This window comes from Hemiscyllium ocellatum, chromosome 10 (genome assembly GCF_020745735.1).
Source record: "Hemiscyllium ocellatum isolate sHemOce1 chromosome 10, sHemOce1.pat.X.cur, whole genome shotgun sequence".
Taxonomy (NCBI): Eukaryota; Metazoa; Chordata; class Chondrichthyes; order Orectolobiformes; family Hemiscylliidae; genus Hemiscyllium; species Hemiscyllium ocellatum.
In genome coordinates this window covers 44,360,536-44,382,424 of record NC_083410.1, presented here as the reverse complement: position 1 = coordinate 44,382,424, position 21,889 = coordinate 44,360,536, and the positions used below count along the sequence as shown (strand labels likewise).

The window sequence follows — 21,889 nt, the reverse complement described above, 5'->3', positions numbered from 1 at the left end:
AGTCTACCACTTGTCTGTGCGTAATCAGATCTTAAATAACTAAACATGATTTAAAATTATGTACAGAACCATTCAATGGTTACAAGGGGCTCCAGGAGTCAACTTTCTATAAATTATCTTTTATTTAATTGAAATCTTTTTCAATATGTTTTTTAGTGATCATATGCCTCAGAAAAAAAAACAATGTAGCGTTAACATTTCTTGATGGCGCACTAATTGACACAATTGGTGGAAAGTCACCCGTGACTACCTTGATCTGGGTGTGGGCTTGGTGGGGCAGGTCAGTTCCCACCATGGAGCTTTTTGAGCTAGACACAAAATTGGTGCACATTCAATTCACACTGTACACAATTAGCATTTAACTCTCTCTAGCATTTGCTCTGATTTGGCTAATTATGATTGAAATTTCTTAAAATAACAATGTAATTTAATGGAAACTCAAGACCAATGTTTTTACAGTGAGTTAGGAAAATAAATTAAGTAACTAATAGGTGTTCAATGAAAAGAGTAAGAATATCAATTTATAAATGGGAATGATCACACAAATGGGAGGTGGGGTATTCATTTATTTGTTTGTTTGCAAAATGCCAGATGAGAATTATTCCATCTTGTTGGTTATTTGTACACTTTCAAATTATTGGGTAAATAATTAAGTCTAAGAACAGCTACATTCTCTCAAACATTTCGTGCAGAGAAATAATGCTGATTCTTAACTATTAAGTGAACATGATCTTCTTATGAAGAAATTTGAGGGTCTACACATCATATTGTAGTAAGCACAAGACATTTCACTAGGTGCACATTGAAAGCAAGAACAAGCTCAAAATGCATAAAAAAGACAAATCAGGTTATACGCCATTATTATATCCAATTGAAATTGTTATTGGAATTTGGGACAATAGTACAATGTGAGAGAAAACACCTAGAACTTCATTCCTGATTTTGATTGCTCGATGCCACCACCAGAATTGTCAGACTGAAAAAAAAGAGCTCAAACTGCACGATTACAAGTTTTCTTTCTAATATAATGTTGTTAACAAAACAGGATTTGATTTTAAAGACTCATGCAACATAGGCTGGAAATTTGGCCTATTGCTTTTTCATTCATAAGTTGCTCCAGTCCTTCAAGAAATGAAAAAGAAAATTAGTTATACCATATCAACAACAGATAACTCTCCTGTTATGGGTAAATTACCCCAATCATCCTTCCAGACAATAGTTATTAACATAATACTTTTTTTATATATATTGATTTTAAGTAGTTTTTGTCAATTCAGATCTATTGCACACCATAATGTCCCAATGTTATGTCATTTCTTTGCATTAGAACTGCTTGTGATTTACTCCATTACTTCTCACAGAATGCAAAACTACTGCCTCTGGAGCAATAACAATATGCCTATAATTGGGCTCATTTATAACAGAGGGCAGATTTTCTTTTATCGCTCATATCACATGTTTCAGCCCGACGACCCTGTAGCTCTGTTTTTTTTTAAGATATGTCATGAAGCAGAGTTGTCCAATTAAGGTATTTGACACAGATATGCCTGCTCTGTTCTTAAGTTAACACTCTGTGGAATGTAAGATAATAAAAATCATCTTTCAAACAATAACTGCACATTCTAAAGAACAGAACACTGGCTTTTTCCTTCTTGGTCCACTAAAGGACTCTCATATTGTTGTCTAATTATGAATCAGGAAAATGTTAAACCATCAAGTAGTGCAATTTAGATACAAACTGACAGAATTAAGAAACTGAGAAAAACTTCAAAACTAAACTAGCCCAGGAATAAAATGGAAAAAAATATTGAAAATTAAAACAAAATTGTCAGTCCCTTTCACCGTAGTTCTTTCAACTGAGATTAAATTCACTTCTACTTGAGAAATCAAAGAACAAGAACTTCAATTTAATTAACTACTGCATTAAGTAAATTCCAACCCCCACGTAAATTTCTATTTATACTTATGATCTCAGAAATCCCTGCAATTAACTGCATTTTTTTCTGAATCTACTCTCTTTGCTCAGACTGTGTACAGGGGTATTGATCTTACCTTTGTAATCCTTTCACCATTACACAACATTTTATATAGCTTCTCTTGACTTGCAACTGCACAGAACTTATACAAATTGCGACACTGCTAAAAGTATATCAGTTTTGATTGTAGAATATGCTTTTTGGGGCAACATCTGGAGTACCTCTCAGGCAGATATTCAGGACATTGGCTGTTACATGTTGGTACTTTGGCCTTTGTCATAGAACAAAATAACAAGAAAGCGCTACAAAATCTATGAAAGATTTATAATTCATGATCAAATATGTGGAACTGTTTTCTGTTTTATTAAACAGAATTTGTTTTTTAGATTTAACATCATTTATGATATTAAGTAAGGTAATTTCTCACAAACTGTAGTACAAATTAATGGGTAGATTAGCTAAATCAAAACATCTAATTTAGGAGAGAATCCAATAAACAGATTATATTTCTAAAATGCATGGCACTGTTCAGAAACTGGACTGTGTAAGGATTTTAAAAAGGCTGTTAGCTGACGCGATCTGTGAAGAAATCTAAAACCAGTTCTATTTGCAAGAATTTAGCACATTAAACTGATTAAAGAACAAGATATAGTCAAGTTCAGTAATCAGCTGTCTGCTGGCTCTCTTTTTCCAGAATAAAATACTCGAATGCTCAGTATAATCACAATAATCACTGTCCAATATGGCAGAGCAACTAGGACCTTACCAAAGTAGGTCATTGTAACACATGGTTTCAATTTGGCATGTGTAAAAGTTTTAGCAAGATAGAACGCTCAATTGACAAAATGAAATCTAAAATTCAACTGAACTCGAAGTAAACGTTCTGAAGTAAGCAACATATTTAACAATTAAGTCTCTCTTTATTCTTTTTGTCATGCTAATAAAACCCTTTCATTCCCCATCAGTGTACATACTTTTGTTTGAGTGGAACAAAACACAACATTAAATTTGAAATAAATTTACTTTAACAAAATCAAAAAGGCTTCCAGATATTAAGGAGTCACTAAAAGTATTTCTGAACTGCTTATACAGGTTGCATTTAGTTCGAGTTCTCTTTGGAGCAGTGTTATTGCCATTCAAGACATCTATCTCTATCTTTTCAATACAGTAGTAGCAATATAATGACAAACTTGCAAATCATTCAGAGATATTCATGTTATGGGGATTGGAAGAGTCAGACTACTGCCATATTTCATAAAAAATTCACATCTGCAGCCTCAGTCAACTTGCAATCACCACCTTTTGGATAGAATGGAATAATGGCTGCTAAAACCTTTGGCCTTGTGTATCAGTGTACAGCAATTAAATTCACTTCCTAATATCTAGAAACCTCCATAACAACTAATACAGTAAATCAGCATTGACAACTACCCAGAAATAAGCACGTGTGCTGAATTCAAAACACAAATTAAGGATAATGTTTGAAGGACGTAATTTTGTGACCACATATACCATTGTCTTCCTGTTTTTTTGAGTTATGGTTGGAGTTCTTTCCATTGAGCTAAGTATTTGCCTGTCAGCAAAAGCCAAGTCCGACCCCTTTTGGTCGCCGTAAAGCTCTAATGGGTTCAGCGATCCCTTTGCCGTCTGGTCCGAGGCCAGTGCCTGGAATCCAACCCATGCTTTGCAGCATTTGACTGCCGATGTTGGTTTCTGGGATAGGCTGGGCATTTTCACCAACAACCCCTAGGATTAAGACAGAGAGATTTAATCAGCATAGACATGTGGAAAAGAGCAGAATAATCTGAATTATAGTCTAAAATATTTAATTTTTAAAAAATTATTTGACAAATTGCTAAAATATTCAATCTTATCACATGATAACCCAATGATATCACACCTAGGTTCACAAAAGGTCAGTGAGGTTTCGCACTGTTTAGAAGTTGATTTGGAACTGGTAAGAGATTGCACTGCATGTGAATTAAAAATAATGACATTAGTATCAGTTCTCACACTGTGGACTTCCTAGTCTCAAGTGCGGCCTACTCTGAAAGAAGGAAAAAGCTTGAAGAATTGCCAATCTACTAGAACATGAAAGATCAAAACAGCAGCATTGAAACAAAGTTATATATCATCTTTAACATCCTCATGATGAACCAAAGCAAACTATAGCCAATGAAATGCTTGTAAATTACAGCCATTGTTGTAACATAGACAACAGACATCACCATTATAGAACAAAGGGTGAGAGGAACACCGCTGTTAAACCCTATAGGTTTGTCGATAATCAAGTGAACATGGAGTAAATGTAATTATCATCTGGCACTTCAGGAACATTTCTCTTTCTCAAAATGCCAAACAATTCCAAATGACTTTGACTTCCAACAAAATGGACATTAACAGGAGAGATAATAGAAAATATTAAGCAAATTCCTTCTGAACTTAGAATTGCTACAGAAAGTGGCCATTCAATTGGTTGCATCCAAACCAGCTCCCTGCAAAAGCAACCCATCCAGGCTTATTACTGTCCCCTTCCCTGCAGCACTGCAAATTTCTCTTCCCCCACCCAGATTTCCCCTCACAATCCACAATCAAGTTTGCCTCCACACTATTCCGAAGCAATGACTTCTGGATCCTAAACATCGTGAAAAGTCTCTTCACATGTTGTTGTTGCTTCTTTTACCAAGTATCAGAAATCAATGTCCTCTGGTCCCAATTCACTCCACTCAGACCCCTCACAATTCTAAACATTCTCAACACATATTTAGTAAAACAAGCCAGGGATTATTCACATCTACATGATTTAGAGTCATCAAAGGAACCTCTCATGTTGTTACATTACTTCAAATAACCATTAATTAGAAATTAATTTCTAAGCAGCACTGGTAATAAACCTTCAAATAACAAATAGCTTTACAGCACAGTACTGTGGCATAAATATTATAGCTGCCAGAATATTGTGACATTTAAGAGAAATATTAACAGCAAAACATCCATTTGAAACATTATATACTTATGCAATGTTTCAATTATACTTTACCAATTTATTTGAAATGCTGAATATCTGCTTTGAATATCAGTTTTGAATCTGGTATTCAAAAAGTACACTTTATGTATCAAGAAGGACAAGTTAAAAATTTAGAAGACCAAATTTTAAACAATATCTGCAAGTACAAATAATTTCAATAATAAAACAAAGAACTGCAGATGCTGGAGATCTGACACAAAAACAGAATTTGCTGGTGAAACTTAGCAGGTCTGACAGTACCTGTGGGGAGAAAGCAGAGTTAACATTTGAGTCCAGTGACTTTTCATCAGAACAAGTAATTTCTAACACCCTCGTTTCCTTCCCTTCTACCAAATAGTGCTTAGTCACATCCAGCCTCAGTAACGTTCAACAGAATGCGAAATTCCTAAGCAAAATTGGTTGCCAATATCTCCTTTGTTGAGTCTGGATGCTTCATTACTTGAAGTAGTGTCCAATTGACTCTGGTAGTCTGACCAATTGATGAAACATCTCATCAAAATAACATAACTTACAGTGTGATGCAGATATGAGTTGTGAATCTATGACTATGAGGCTTTGAAGAAGGTAACCCAGCATGTATTTTCCTAGGTACTGTATATTAATATCAAAATATTTCTAAAATTAATTTCTAAGCAGCACTGGTAATAAACCTTCAAATAACAAATAGCTTTACAGCACAGTACTGTGACATAAATATTATAGCTGCCAGAATATTGTGACATTTAAGAGAAATATTAACAGCAAAACATCCATTTGAAACATTATATAGTTACGCAATATTTCAATTATACTTTACCAATTTATTTGAAATGCTGAATATCTGCTCAAAATTAAATCTGACCTGTATATATGCATAAAGCAGGCTTGTTAAAAATACACCTATACACAGCCATTTAGCTATGTCTTCTAGACTACAGTACCACAGTTCATGTTTTTCTCCATCAGACTATAAACTGAATCCCAGATCATAGGTCTACAGTTTCCAGAAGCTAGACATCTGCTTAATCACCTTCTGATGTTATAACAGCTTAATGGACGGATGAAACACAGTTATTACACAATATCCTATCAGACGGAAAATTATTCTAATGGTTTTGTTTTTATCTCTGTCACAGTTACTGCTATGAAAACCTGTTTCAGGTAAGCCTGGATACCTGTCAGTCTATCATCAAACAGGCCATAAGATTTCTGGCAATGTTTTATAAAGATCTGTGACTGCAAGATGAAATATATTCTGTCAAGGTTTTACATTGAATAAATACAAACTAGCTTTTAACCAAACTGCACCTTTAGGACAACTCTATATATTAAAATGCAGGTAAGGGCTTAGATATCAAATATAAATGACAGACTGTATCGATTTTCATTGAGCATTTCATCATGGATTTCCTTACAAGGCAGAAGAGTAAATTCCCAGAAAATCCATTTGAAAGTATAATACTGGTCATTCAAAAAGCACTCTAGTTTCGAGGCAATAGGGGGAAATAAATGTTCATACAAGCGGCACACTAAATCCCTTATCCTCTGCGGTTGCAAAACAAATGAAGTTTGCTTCCTTTCTAAAGGCATAGCCATATAAAGTAGATAATAATTGAAACAAAAACATTGATGATCTTCACACATATGCATATTGTACATTCTACTTAATATAAATTTGGCTGAATTGTTTTTCATTTGTTGGTTTAAAAGTCAACATTAATCAATACAAAAGCCCAATCTGAATAATCTCGGGTGCCTTTAAAGCTGGGATTAATAAAATACTTTTTCTGTCTTCTGTATCATTCCTTGTTTGTTGGTTTATTTTGCTTCCAGACTTAACTAAATGGTCTTAAAGTGAAGTAACATTCACTACTGCATAATAATGGAATTTCTTATAATTAGAGGTTTATGAGATATAGATAACTGTGTTTTAATTAAAATGGATGGTCTGGTAGTAAAGTTATGATGCAATTCGTATCAGATTTTCCAAGCATAGATTACACATTAGCAGGAAATGAAAGCTAAACATTTCCATTTGAAATTACCTATATGCAGCTTTCAAATGAACAGTGTGTAGGAGACAGATTTTGTCCAGATCAACACCTGATGACTTAAACAAACAAAAACAGGAGGTTATGATGTCTTTTGAGCAACTGAGCTGCAAATACGGGTTGCCCAGCAGAGATCTTTTCCTTTTTTTTCAGGTTAGGGATTTCATCCAGAAGAAGACTATGCTTCTCACTAAGCCCTATAAGCCCGATACAGAGAGGTTGTGGCTATGTTCCACAAGCACTCTTTCGGGAGCAGGCACTCTATTGCCTGCTGATTGGCAGGGCCTGGCAGGACATTAATTGGTTATGTGAGGTCTGGGAGCAAGAGCTAGGAGTGGAGATCTCTTCGGAAACATGGGAGAGCATATGGGAGAATACTCGAAAGATCTCAATCTGTAACAAGACATGCGCTACGCAGTGAAGTTCTGCACAGGGCTCATTTAACAAGAGACCTTCTGGCGAAGTTTAAAAAAGGGGCATCTTCAGTGTGCCCCAAATGTAAAATAAATGTAGGTACTCTTACTCATTGCTTCTGGACAGCACAGGCTCCGTGTTTATTGAAGCGCTGTGGAGGGAGAGATAAGGAGGGTATTGAGAACTGAAGTTAAGTAGACCCGATATCTCTCCTCTTAGGTCTATCGAATTTACTATCTTTAGACGGGCATGGGAAGAAACTATTTAATATTCTTGCATACTGTGCACCAAAGAATATTCTGATGAATTGGGTATCTGAGAACCCGTCGGGCTTGCTGGGATGGCAGAAATTAATTATGGAACACATTCCCTTGGACTTTTTTTTTACAAACATGGTACACCACACAACAGACCATTTTTATAAAACATGGCAGCCCTACTTGAGTTAGTTGGATATAGACTTGTCAGTTACCTTAACTAGGGCATTTGTTTAACTAGAATGGTTAGACTGGTCAAGCCCTGGGCCCTGAATTAATACGGGTATATATAAAATTCTCCCATTCCTTTGGGAGCTTTGTGCCGAGCATAGCTGTTCTGTATTTTGTCGTTTTTTTTTGCTTTGCTTTCTTTTTTTTTGGTGTTGCTTTGCACAGTGTTCGGGTTTGCATTATAGGGTGGTTAGTAGTTAGTAGACAGTAGTTGTATTGTAATTTGGTTTTTCTTTTTATTATACTGATATTTGTTATTGATTGTATTTTTCAATAATTTTATATGTTTGTAAAGTTAAAAAAAATTGCTAATAAATATATTTACAAAAAAAAAACAAAAACAGAATTGCTCAAGAAACTCAGCATGTTTGGCAACAGGCCAGTGACCCTTCACTTCTAAAGGGTCAGAGGGCTTGAAATGTTAACTGTTTTCTCTTCACAGATGCTCCCACACCTGCTAAGCTGCTCTAGCAATATCTGTCTTTGTTTGTTTCAGATCTCCAGCATTCACAGATCTTTATTTTGTATCACCCAAAGATTAACACAGTCTATTTCAAGACGACCTACGGCCATCTCTTCCAGATGGCCGTTCTTTGCCTGTGTCTGTGAAAGCATTTGTTTATACCATCTGTTTATTTCAGGCTTCATTTGAGAACATATAACTGTGCATGTATCACCTGAGTGAACTTTGGTAGAACTGAATAGATCATGGATATCCTTCCCGTCAAGATGCACAATTATGGATAGCTTTGGCCAGTGGGAAATGGGATTTTGTTGCAAGTGCAGGGGACTACCAAGTACAGGCAGACACTGACATAGAAAGAGTGATGGTCATTCAAGCCTCTTTTGCCATCAAATCAAGGTTGTGACTGATCTATACCTCAATGCCATTTACCACCTTTAATCCATATACCTTGATAAGCTTACCTTGTAAAACCAAATGTCTCAATCTGGGAAATTTAAAAGGATCTAGCAAAGCTACTCTTTTGTTGGAAAGAGTCCAAATTTCAAGTAAGTCTTTGTTTCTCAATTTCACTCTTAAATGGCTAATCTCTAATTTTAAGACAATGTCTTCATCAGGGGGAATAGTTTCTCTGAGCCTGCCCAAACAATCCATTTATCATTGTATGATGTGGAGGTGTTGCTGCCGTAGTAGGGTGGACAAAGTCAGATGTCACACAACACCAGGTTATAATCCAACAGGTTTATTTGAAATCACAAGCTTTTGGAGCTTAGCAATTCAGCTGATGAAGGGACTATGCTCCGAAAGCTTGCGATTTCAATTAAACCTATTGGACTATAACCTGGTGTCCTGTGACTTCTGACTTTATCATTGTAAATACCTTGATTTGATAAATTCCCAACTGTCTAAACTTGAGAATAAAACTTATTGAATGAATTAATTATCTGGTAACACAGAACTTGAATATTGCTGAAAAAAGAAACATAATGCTGAACATAGAACGAGGAGCAGGATGAGGCAATTCAGCCCCTTGAGTGCTCCACCACTCAATACAATCCTGGCTGATCTCATCATAGTGGAGAAAGTGAGGACTACAGAACTCAACTCCACTTTTCTGTCTGCTCCCAATAGCCTTTATCCCATTACTAATTAAAAATCTATCTCCTCTTTAAAGTTATTCACTGACTTGGCATCCAACACACTCTGGAATTTCACAGATTCACGACCATTTGAGAGAAGTAATTCCTCTCCATTTCTGTTTTAAATCTGCCACTTCTAGCCTAATACTATACTTCTCATTTTACATTGATCCACAAAGGGAAACATCCTTGTTAGAGAGGAATTTTAAGAAGAGCCTGAGTCCCATGTTCAGTAGCATAAATCAATCTTTATTCAAAGTTCCTTACCACACAATATAGGAGAGGGCTCTAGGATACTCTACCTTTCCAAAAAAATACAAGATATTTATATATTCCACATTACAACATTTACAGGCAACATTGACATCACTATTGCCACCAGACGGTTGCCAGCAGCATCATACTGAGAGGATGATGTTTGTTATCTTCTGGAGCTGTGATTATTTTCCTGAGATCAAAATGGCTAAGTAATTTTTATAATTGTCCCTCTAACAATGTTGTTTTCCAACGCACTTTCATGAGGTTATGTTTATACCCTTCATTACATATCATTCGTCATATATACTCTGGTCCTTGGTGTTTACACTATTTGTCCTTCAGCATTCTGCTGATGGGATGGAGAATTCTCTCCACTATCTACAGCCATTTGTCTCAAAGAGTTTAGCTAAATTCCCTCAGATTATATTTTTTTAGTCGCTCTTATCCATTTGGATACAGAACTGGCTTGAAGGTAGGATTCAGAGGTGGTGGAGGGTTGCTTTTCAGGCTGGAGGCCTATGTGCAGCACTGTGCCATAAGGATGGATGCTGGATCCACTGCTTTTTGTCATTTATATAAATGATTTAGATGTGAACAATGGAGGATGGTTACAAATTTGCAGATGACACCAAAATTGGTGCTGTTGTGGACAGCAAAGAAGGTTACCTCAGAATAAGATCGGACCTTGATTAGATGGGTCAATGGGCTGAGGGATGGCAAATGGAGTTTAACTTAGATAAATGTGAGATGTTTGCATTTTGGAAAGACAAATCAGGGCAGGACTTATACATATAATGGTAAAATGCTCGGTATTGTTGCTGAACAAGGAGACTTGGAGTGCAGGTTCATAGTTCATTGCAAGTGGAGTCGCAGGTAGACAGGATAGAGGAAAAGGCATTTGATATGCTTGCCTTTATGAGCCACTGCATGAGTATGGGAGTTGGGAGGTCATGTTGTGGTTGTACAGGACATTGGCTAGGCCACCTTTGGAATACTGCACATAAGTTTGGTCTCCTACTAATAGGAAGAATGTTGTGAAACTTTGAAGGGTTGGAGAATTTGAGCTATAGGAGAGGCTGAATAGGCTGGGGCTGTTTTCCCTGGAGCATCAAAAGGCTGAGGGCCGATCTTATAGAGATTTATTAAGCATGAGGCACATGGATATGGTGAATTGCAATGGTCTTTTTCCAGAGTTGGTGGAGTCCAGAACTGGTGAGAGGGGAAAGATTTAAAAGGGACAACCTTTTCACACAGAAGGTAGTGTGTGTATGGAATGAGCTGCCAGAGGAAGTGGCGGAGGCTGTAGATTACAACATTTGAAAGGCAGATGGATGTATATGAATAGAAAGGTTTAGCGGGATATGGGCTAAATAGTACTAGATTAATTTAGGATATCTGGTTGACATGGATGAGTTGAACCAGAGGGTCTGTTTCCTTGTTGTACATAACTATCACTCTGTTATAATTTCAGTATATTTACATGTATAATATGTAATAACAATTCCTTACAAAGCTTTTTATAATAGTGGGATCAGACTTTTCCTTCTCATTTTACCAAATATTAAGTTTTCTGTTTCCCACTAAGATTTCTACGAGGCACTTCATTATCTTATCTGGTTATCATGAGCATGAAAGTCATGATTCTGACTGTGGAAACTGCTTCCTCAACTAACAGTTCTCTTCAGCCATCAGCAACTCCAACAATCCTCTCTCCATCTATTTTGTCAATCCCCTCTTGCAGCTTATATAAATCAGTACAATTTCCCTTTATCCTTTTAAACTTTAGGGAGTATAGGCCTAAATTGCTCAATCTCTCCTTGTTAAAAGTTTTACTTTGTGTTCCATGCGACATGCAAGAATGAAAAATTCCAAACCATCAGGGAACAAGGATGGTGGTTGGGGCTGATATAGACTTTGCAAATAAGACCTGGTTGAGTACAATCTATATTGTACCTCTTATTAACAAATGAAGGAATATACCCAAAACAAAATTGTTGTTGTTAGGTATGATTCCACAATCAAACAGTACTTGCTCAGTGTGTTAACAGCTGCCCTACAACCAATTTAAAATTACCAGTCATACTCACAATGTTACAATAGAGATTGGAGTAGTATACTCTCCCTCTCTAGTCCTAGTACTGGTCAAAACTTCCCAGTTACCAAAATAACAAACTGTATACATCCCTTATGTTAGGTGCAGAATAAAAAAAATCCATCAACCCAGTTCCTTTAACCAACAATAAACTTATTGATTTATTACAAAGCAAAACCAATTTCGATAAGATGCAAGTCTGGTTAACACATACAGTTTGAGAATCTACATATTTTTCTCTCAAAATAATAGAACAAAAATAAATATACATCAATTGGGGAAAAAATTCTCTGCAAAGACAGATTTCTGAGAAAACAATACTTTGACAAATAATTATTAGTTCCCAAAGGAGAAAAGGGATAAATTACAAAATATTCAAGATAACTTCTTTAATATGTATCCTCTCACACAGTATTATTAAATACAGGCAGTTGTCTCTGGGACCTTTGCAGACACAGTTCACTTAGAAATTGTCAAGAAGAAACTCCTTCAGACGCTTAGCGGGAGAACAGTTTCATCAGGATTTTAATTATCACACTGAATTCATAACAAGGGCTTCATAAAAATGTTGAGGCTGAGTTGGATAGCTTTGTTCTCTCAGTAGGTTGTTTGCCATTGCTCATGTAATTACAGAAGAAGGAAAAACTCCTGTGGCCTTTTTCTGCAACACCCCTATTTCCTTGCCCTCTCTTGGCCTTCCTGTGACTATTGGAGAAGCTACTACCAAACCATTCCCCAGGAGTAGGTTAACTCTATCAATAGGCAAACTGTGGACATCTTCGAATAAAAAGTGAGGTCTGCAGATGCTGGAGATCAGAGCTGAAAATGTGTTGCTGGTTGGATGCTGCCTAACCTGCTGTGCTTTAACCAGCAACACATTTTCAAACTGTGGACATCTCCTACAGTTGCTATCCCAGATATCAGATAACACTCAACTGTATCCGATCCAACAGTGCAATATTATCATTCAGTAAAACTTTGGCCTTCAAAGTAATTTCTGTTAGTAAAGTTATGCCTTTTCCCAGCAACAGAGTTACCTAGTATTCCTAAGGCTAATTATAGGTTTGCCTGCCTCATAATGGATAAGGAGTTGCTCTTCCTATTGCCAAGAATTCCCTGTCAATCTCAGGTGTCTTGTTTACCTCATCTATATTGACAGTGGTGTTTGTACTTGGTCTTACAGGCACAAACCAAAAGGCAACGTGGGCTATTGTACACTTTGCTGAGATACTTTTATCTGCATTGATATTGTGTAGTGATAAGTTCCATGGATATGCTCCACAACAATGCGCAGGAAGATGTTCCACTTTGCGACAATGGAAACAGTTAAAGTTTCTTCCACCCTCAGCAACTTCCTTTCTGGCCTGAGGCGGCGATCCTGGGGCACTTCCACCCGTCCGTTCTCATCACTACCTATTTGCCTTTCTTTCACCCTTCACACCTTCTAACATTCTTGAGTTTGAGGAGGTGACAGAAAGAGACCTTAGATTTGTAGACAAAATTGTGATCATTAGCCATCGTAGCTGCCTATGCTGATGTTGAAACTTTCCAGTTCCCTATGTGGGTATTTACCAATGGTGAGTGGATTTTTAAATTATTCCAAGAGAATTATTAAGTGTCTTTGTTTTCCTTTAATGCCTGAAGTTATCTTGCTTTATTCTCATAAAATCTATACAAGTCTGAAGGTTCTGAAATTTCTGCCAAATTACAGACCAAACTGTAAGCAGTAGAAGTGTTTTTTTTTGCCACCATATAGGCTATTGGAGCAGCCTCAGACTGCAAATTAGCACTGCTGGTAAGCCTACATATCCATTTTCCTTTTAGGCTCTTTATGCGTTTACTGACCTTTTCAAAAGATGTTTGTTTTTTTGAAAAGGCCTCTATATCCCTTTCAGCAAACTTTGGAAGGCTTTCAAAGATTTAAATAGTTCACCAATGGGTTTTGGGTTGGACTCAAATCCTTCCTACCAGAAGACTCCTAGAAACTAGAGACATCCTCTTCCTTCTGTTGCAACTTTTTAAGCTTGTATTCATTTACACACTATTTCTCCTTTCGCTCTCTTCCTCCCTCCCTGTGGTGTTTACGTCTAACTTTATAAATAAGTTTTTCCTTTTTTCATTTCCTCTCTCTGAAGTGCTTTTAAGATCAGGTGTTCTTCTCATTATCAATTGTCTTTCTTGTTCAATTTTAATAATTTTTCTTGTTTAAGCTTATTCGTTTGCAACTGAGTTCCAGCCAATTCCACTGAATTACTTCTGGATTGCATCCTTTTATTTCCAAGTTGAAATGTGCTATTACCTCAATTACATCTGCTTTCTTTGCCCCTAGTTCTAAATTAAACTGTAACTTTTCTGCCAATGCTATGAGCCCAATCTTGGTTTGCTGTCACTTAGGGAAAACACATCCGTCCCCAGAAAGTCTTAGTAAGTGATAGATCCAGTTTGGTTTTATAGGTTTTGGTTTCATAAGCATTACCCTAATGCACAGGAAACCTGACATCCTTTCTTTTATCCAATTCAATTATTACTACTATTCTTCCAAATACACATTTCCGACTTTGAACTATTCTGGATGAGTTCCCACTTGTATATTATGACCAAGGTTGCTGAGTGCACTGCCTCTCTCTCTCTCTCTAGCCTACTATTCTACCAGTCAAAATATATATTGAAATGATTTACACAGTTACTGATATGATGAAATATACACCTTCTCTGTATTAGATTAGGAATTTTAAAATCTATCAACCCAGTTCTTTTAACTAACAGCAAAATTATTGGTTATAAAACAAGATTTAATTAATAAATATGTACAGCTAGTTAGCACACAGTTTAAAATATGAAAATATAAATATTTATCTCTCTAAATAACACAACATACATTTGTACATATGTTTAAAAGAGTTTTTGGTCAGCATACTGGCACACATATAGACAGTTATCACCAAACAATGGTAGTTATCTCTGAGACTTTTGCAGATTCACTTCACTTAAGAGTTGTCAGGAAGAACTCTTACCAGGTGTTTTTTCAGTAGAATAAATTAATCAGGATTTTAATCCTCACATTGAACTCTCAAGGGTTTCTCAGAAAGGCAGGGGTTGAGCTGGGAAGCTGTTTTTTTCTCAAGAGGATGTGACCCAACTGAAATTCAAATCATTTCCAAAACAATGTTACATACTCCAGGCAGGTAATTTCAAGTAATTCCAGCAACTAACTGAAGATATGACTTCTAGTAAATTGAGGAGCTCCAAGCTGTTTGGCCAACTCAAACCATGTAACTTCGAATAAGTGGTTTTGAAAAAAAAATCTCACTGTCCTTTCCACGATTGTTTAAAACAAAACACTACATTCAGGTTTGTAATTGCATACAGTCCACAATTTTTAAACAAGTCCTCAAAAACAATCATTGATGAAAAGTCTTTATAATAGTATTGTTATTCATATATACTTGCTAAAATTGATGTAGGTTTTGATGCAGGAAGCTGCTGATGAAAGGGATATATTTAAGCTTTGCACCTTTTTTGAATTGCGTAGGAGTTTAGGAAGCTTATAGTTCCCTATTGTTTTCTCCACGACAATGCCTTAGCCAATTAGTCACTTTACCTGTCGATCAGTAATCCTTTCCCCGGTTTATGATTGCCTGAGAGTCAACATCCTTTTATTTGTAGGCTCGATGGGCTGAATGGCCTCTTTCTGCGCAATAGGGATTCTATAATTACATCTCTCCTGAGGACTACAGCTCAAAGCAGAACACAGTTCTGCGGAGGGGGTCTGATCAAGGCTATATACAATTAAAGAATTACTTCCTCATGTTTGGCCATCAAAATCATTTGGGCTAATTCTGAAACCTTGGGTAATCAGCTAGATTGGCTCACCTAGTAGTTGGCAAAAATTATCTAAAATCATCCGGTGGGTTCCTCTTTTGTAGTTTTTGATGCCTTTCCAAAAAGTACCAGTCACAACGAACTTCAAGTATGTTAGTTATTTAGATAACATGAGAAAAAGATGCAGAAGCGGATTATTTGGCCCCTTGAGAGAGCACAGCAGTTCACTAAGTCATGAGTTAACTCCACCTTCTCATGGATGAAAGAATTTAGGACGGGGAGATAATTAACATCATAAATTGCAATTTAACATTGCTACTGATTTTTGATCAGCTTTGGAAGCTGTGGAGAATAGTTTAATCTACTTTACATTAAGATATATAGATTATATACATATTTGCAAAGCAGTACATAATTTTCAATTTCAGTTAATTTGAGATAAGGTTATTTTTTGCCCCATGGTCCTCTAGTAGTAAGCTCAGTATTAAAGAAAAACAGTTAGGATAATTGAGTATAATTAAGGGAAAAAATTATAATACATTTATATATAAACATAAAAAAATGAAATACTGGCATTCAAATGCACCATTCATTGCGCCTTTCACTCTTGCATGATCTTGGAAATACCAAAGCATATCACAGATAGGGAAACTGTAATTCAGGGAAAATGGTATTTGTGCAAGCATGGTTACACAAATAGTAGCATGATAAATGACCAGATAATCTATTGTGTGTATCATGTGAGGAATAAGTATTGACCTCTGATCACTAGCAGAACTTCTCTACTCATCTTCCAATGATGGTGTTGAGATCTTTTACATCCACTTGAGAGGGGAGAGTAGTTTTTTATTTGTCATTTCTACCATATACAACTGATAGAGTAAAAACGAGACAGCGTTCCTCCAAGACCGAGGGTGCTACATGGACAGCACAAACTACACAATTATACACGGCATGAAGTGCAAAACACACAAGTTACAGCGCAACAGAAGAATGATAAATAATAGACATTTTTCTAGCAGCAATACAAAAGAAATTCAGATGGAAAATAGTCTGATTATACTGTGTTTAAGGAGCCTGATGGTTTGGGGGATGAAACTGTTGCACTCCATACTGTATACTCCAGTATCTTCTGCCAGATGAAAGGAGGGAGAAGAGTTTGAGTGAGAGGTGTTGGGATCTTCCACAATGCCCTTAGCCTTTCGGATGCAACGTGAGGTGTACATGTCAGTAATGGTGGGAAGACAGACCCCGATGATCTTTGAGTCTGTCCTCTCTATCCATTGTAAGGTCTAACGATCAGAGATGGTGTAATTCCCGAACCAGGCAGTGATGCAGCTGCTCAGGGTACTCTCAATGACCCCGCTGTAGAATGTGGTGAAGATTGGGGCGGGGGGCTTTTCTCAGCCTGCGCAGAAAGTAGAGACGCTGCTGGGCTTTCTTGGCTACGGAGCTGGTGTTGAGGCACCAGGTGAGATTCTCTGCCAGATGGACACCAAGAAATTTGGTGCTCTTCACGATCTCCACGGGGGAGCTGTCAATGTCCAGTGGAGAATGGCTTTCCATGCCCTCCTTAAGTCAACAATCAACTCTCAACTCTTTCGGCTTGAGACAAAGGTTGTTGGCTCTGCATCAATCAGTTAGCTGCTGCATCTCCTCTTTGTTTGCTGGCTTGTCGGTTGTGCTGATGAGACCCACCACGGTTGTTTCAACAGTGAACTTGATGATGTGATTTGACCTGTGCATCGCTGCACTGTTGTGTGTCAGCAAGGTGAATAGCACTGGACTGGGGGCCCCCTTGCTCAGTGTGATGGTGTTCGAGATGCTGTTCCCGATCCATACAGACTGAGGTGCCCCAGTCGGTAAGTCTAGGGTTCGGTTATAGAGGAAGGTAGATAGGACCTCAGCTTGACACTACTCCCAAAAAATGGCATCTTTGATAGTGCAGTGTTGCCACAGTCCTGCCCCCTATAAGTGCTGGATTAAATTGGGGGCTTGAATCTCTGCAGTAGTGGAGACTCAAGCCAGGACTATCTAACTCCAAGTTGGGAGACAGAATGCTAATTTCTGTGCAGCTAATCAATTAAATAATCACAAACTAAAATAATCAAATCAATATGGGTTTTCTTCTTCTATTCCAAATTACTTCAGCCAAATAGTGCTTAGAATTCTTCTAAATAGATTAAAATTCCTCAACATTCATGAGCATATTGCCATCAAATAACTGGAGAGAATCACTGAGATGATGTGACAGATCAATTATTTTGGTAAGAGAGGAGCCTGTAAGATTTACTTAGTCATTAAAAGGATCATTCCGTAAAACAAAAAATCCACTTAATATTAGTGTCAGAAACCGTGAGGAAAAGAAGATAGGATCTGTGTGCGTGGAGAATAAGCTACATTTGCAACAACCTCTCTAATTCCACAAAGGAAACTTCAGACCACAAAATTGGGCTCTATGCACCCAGAGTTTCAAAGCTAATGGTGCTTTTTGATATCAAAGTAGAATCTGGACAACACACTTCTGCTGCTATGTACACAGACAGCCATCTTGCTGAGAACATAGCATAGCAGATATGAATGTGTGACAGAAGGATGCAGAATAGGGACGTTAGCCAATAAAACCAAGTGTCAACAGCACTTTTTTTTTAGCTCATTGTTCCAGCTGATGTCCTCTGTTAAATACAGACATCTGAACATTTGAGCAACAATAATAAATGAGCAGGTTAGCCCACCTGACTCTCATTGAGATCGAGGAACTGTCTGGTGGTTTGAAGGGGTTATTTAAAGTTGCTGAAGTCAACATTGCACATGGAGAAATCCTTAGCTGTGAGTGGAAGTGTTCTGATCAGATCATTTGCTCCCAGTCATGGGTGTTTTAGAAGCAAAAGCCTTTGGAGTACAAAATGAAGATGATGAAGCAGCAGCAGAAAAGATAACAGGCTGCTTATAAAGCAGAACAGTTTGTGCTCATCGCTCCTCTGCACAGTAGTAGTATCTGAATGAGAAGTGCAAGCATGTGTCAGAGTTCGGCATTTCTTCTTGAATATGTAGCATTTCTGGGTATTTCAAAGATTAAAAGCATAAGTTTGCATTATGATGAGGAAAGCGGGGGAAACAAGAAGAGAATGTTCACATCATTTGAAGCTTGTATATGACAGGATATAATGAACTGGGGAGGTGTGGGAAGTTATCTAGAATTGGACTTTATAAAGGTTTATAAAATTATAATAGGCATGGATAGGGTGAATAGTCAAAATCTTTCCCCCAGGGTAGTGGAGTCCAAAACTAGTGGGAAAAAAGTTTAAGGTGAGAGGGGAAAGATTCAAAAGGAACCTAAGGGGAAACCTTTTTACGCAGAGGGTGGTGTGTGTATGGAATGAACTGTCAGAGGAGTTGGTGGAAGCTGGTAAAATTACAACACTTAAAAGACCTCTGGATGGGTATATGAACAGGAAGGGTTGGAGGGATACGGTCAAAATGCTGGCAAATGGGACTAGATTTATTTAGGATACCTATTCGGCATGGACAAGCTGGACCAAAGGATCTGTTACTTGTGCTGTACATCACTATGACCATGACTCTATGGGACATATGGTCAATCTCTACGATTTTACCTGTGACATTGACCACAATCTCAGTTATATTTTCACCATGAGATTAAAACGTGCAATCATGCCTGTTCTCCTGTTGGTCAGATGCTGTTACCTTTGAATATGGCCATCTCATCTTATGAGAGGGGGAATGTCATAGCAAGTACAACCTGCAAATTGAATAACTGGACGAGCAAGTGATGAATAGAGGGATACGTGGGGCCAGTGGTTAGAATATAGCAAGTAAAGGTGCACCTACTAATCTTGATTACTCCAGTAAGGTAATCAAACAATTTTGTGGCACTGTACTCATATTCTTAGAGATGGACCGTCATTGGACCACAATACTTATTTGCTCTCCTTGTCTTCATAATGTCTGTTGAGAGGGCCTTTTTGCCTCCAGACAGATGAGGAACTTTCTCCTTCAACACCAAAACTTTAAATGCTATAAAAAGAATCTAAGGGCTTCCTTTAATGCCTATTGTACCATTTACACTTTGCTTTCTGTTCAAAGACATTTTTAAATTTCTGTTCTGGCAGCTGCTCTAGACAACATGCACCTCTCTCTTCAGATGTTTGGGCTGCTTTTAAGATGTGCAAGCCAGTTTAAGTGGTGCTAGCATTGTAGAATGTTGGGGTCCAATGCTGTGTTGTGCCCCAGATGCCACAGTTGGGCATGAAGGGGAACAGACAGAATAATTTCTGAAAGGGGAGGGAAGTTGGTCAGCACTCATTGTACAGGTGGGAGCCAATGGCATAGGAAAGTTAGATGTGGAGGCTTAGAAGGAACAGATAATTACAGTACAAGGCATTAATATTAACCGTCTCAGATTCACTTTCACTAACATCTATTGGGCAAGTTACAGAGGTAAAGATCAGAAAATGACAGGTTCAAATTCTTCAAACTGCAATGAGTTCTGGTAAAGGGGGAACGTCTGCAGATGGATACAATTTACCTTTACTAAACTGATATGAAGGTCCTTATAAATGCGGTGAATGGAGTTGTAGGGGAACATAGAAACTAACAAAAGCTACTTTAAGAATAGGTAGAATAAAAAAGAAAAATACATCTGTTATGAAGACACATAACAAAGGGAAAGTAGGAATGGGACATGGAGAAAGAGAAGGAATAAAGTATAGAAAGAAAAAAACATATACACATAAATTTAAATGGATCTGAGTGCTGCTTTTGTACATTAATTACTCAAAAATAAAGCTGGGAGCTACAGGCATTTGTCAGAATGGAGGAGCACAATGTTATAAATTTGATGGATTGCAGGCTTCAGTAATGTTATGATCCTAAATACTCCTGGTTATAAAAACAGATGCAAAGAATATTGCAGTAATGGTTTTATTAATTAAAGACTCAATTACAGACACAAAAAATAACATGTTTTAGGTTTCATAAATGGCACTGAGGTAAGTGACCAGATAACACATTTTAGTTTTGTTGTCCCAAGGTAAATACTGATCAGAGTCACTGCAACCCACCCTGTCTTTTCTTTTAATGTTATGGTATCAGTTACATTTACCTGAGATGGCTGGTGAAGTCTTGGGTTAAAATCTCAACAGAAAGATTGAATTTCCAACAGTGCAGAACTCAGTTCTGACTCAGTGGCAACAGTGTTAGCACTGATCCGAGACTGACATCGGAGATGATTTAAGATTTGCATTATCTGATGTAATGGATCTCTTTCACAATTCATTATACCATCTTTTTATGCCATACAAATCCCCATTCGACCTAGAGCATTTCCAGCACCAGTTGGTAAGATCTACTTTAAACAATCTCATAAGGAATTGTGTGCTGAGTAACACTGCAAAAAGAATGTATCACTTTCATGAGTAGTTTAATTTTTATGGTCTAAACTATTCGTTTTTATGATAAAAACAGGTAGCAGGTGAAACATTCATGCATAGACTCAGAATGGTTCTCGCCACCTGTCCAAAAAGTATGAATTAATATTGCTGACAAATTGAGCTACTTTTGCTCTTTCCTAACAGAATAGCTGTACCTTATTAAAGTTAAGAATTTTAATGATAAATGATGTTGTTAGAAGTTCATATTTCTGCAGTTGATATTGTCTAAACCACTGGTTTCTTGTGAATTATGGGACTTCCAAGGAATTTCTGATATATTAAAATTATAGTACAACATTGGATATATCCTATTACAGGGTAGGGTGATCAACTAAGTACTTTAAAATGCAGCACAAGAGTGTGAAATTTGCTCATATAGTGTAGGTTGAGCCCAACGGGTGAAAGTAGATTCAATGCAGTCTTAAATCAAAGACTAGGAGAAAGTGAGTATTGCAGATGCTGGAGATCAGAATTGAAGAGTGTGGAGCTGGAAAAGCACACCCAGTCAGGCAGCATCCGAGGAGCATAAGCACATTTTGAGCATAAGCTTTTCCTGATAAAGTGCTAATGCTCAAAACTCTCCTGCTTCTCGGATGCTGCCTGACCGGCTGTGCTTTTCCAGCAGCTTACTGTTTGACTTAAATCAAAGACTGTCTTTCTTTTGCAAAACAATGCAAATGAAATTTAACTGTAACAATTGGTGAAAACATTGGCTTCAAGTTGGGA

General features: G+C 37.2%; 1 protein-coding gene across 1 annotated transcript in view; it reads right to left on the bottom strand.

Annotated features, from left to right (window-relative positions):
* Positions 1-2,876: 2,876 nt before the first annotated feature.
* gpatch2 (G patch domain containing 2) overlaps positions 2,877-21,889 on the bottom strand; it is a 298,747-nt gene continuing 279,734 nt past the window's right edge. Inside the window, exon 8 of the mRNA XM_060831453.1 lies at positions 2,877-3,722. Coding sequence (XP_060687436.1) covers positions 3,553-3,722 — 170 coding nt within the window. The 3' untranslated portion in view covers positions 2,877-3,552. The remainder of the gene's footprint in view (positions 3,723-21,889) is intronic.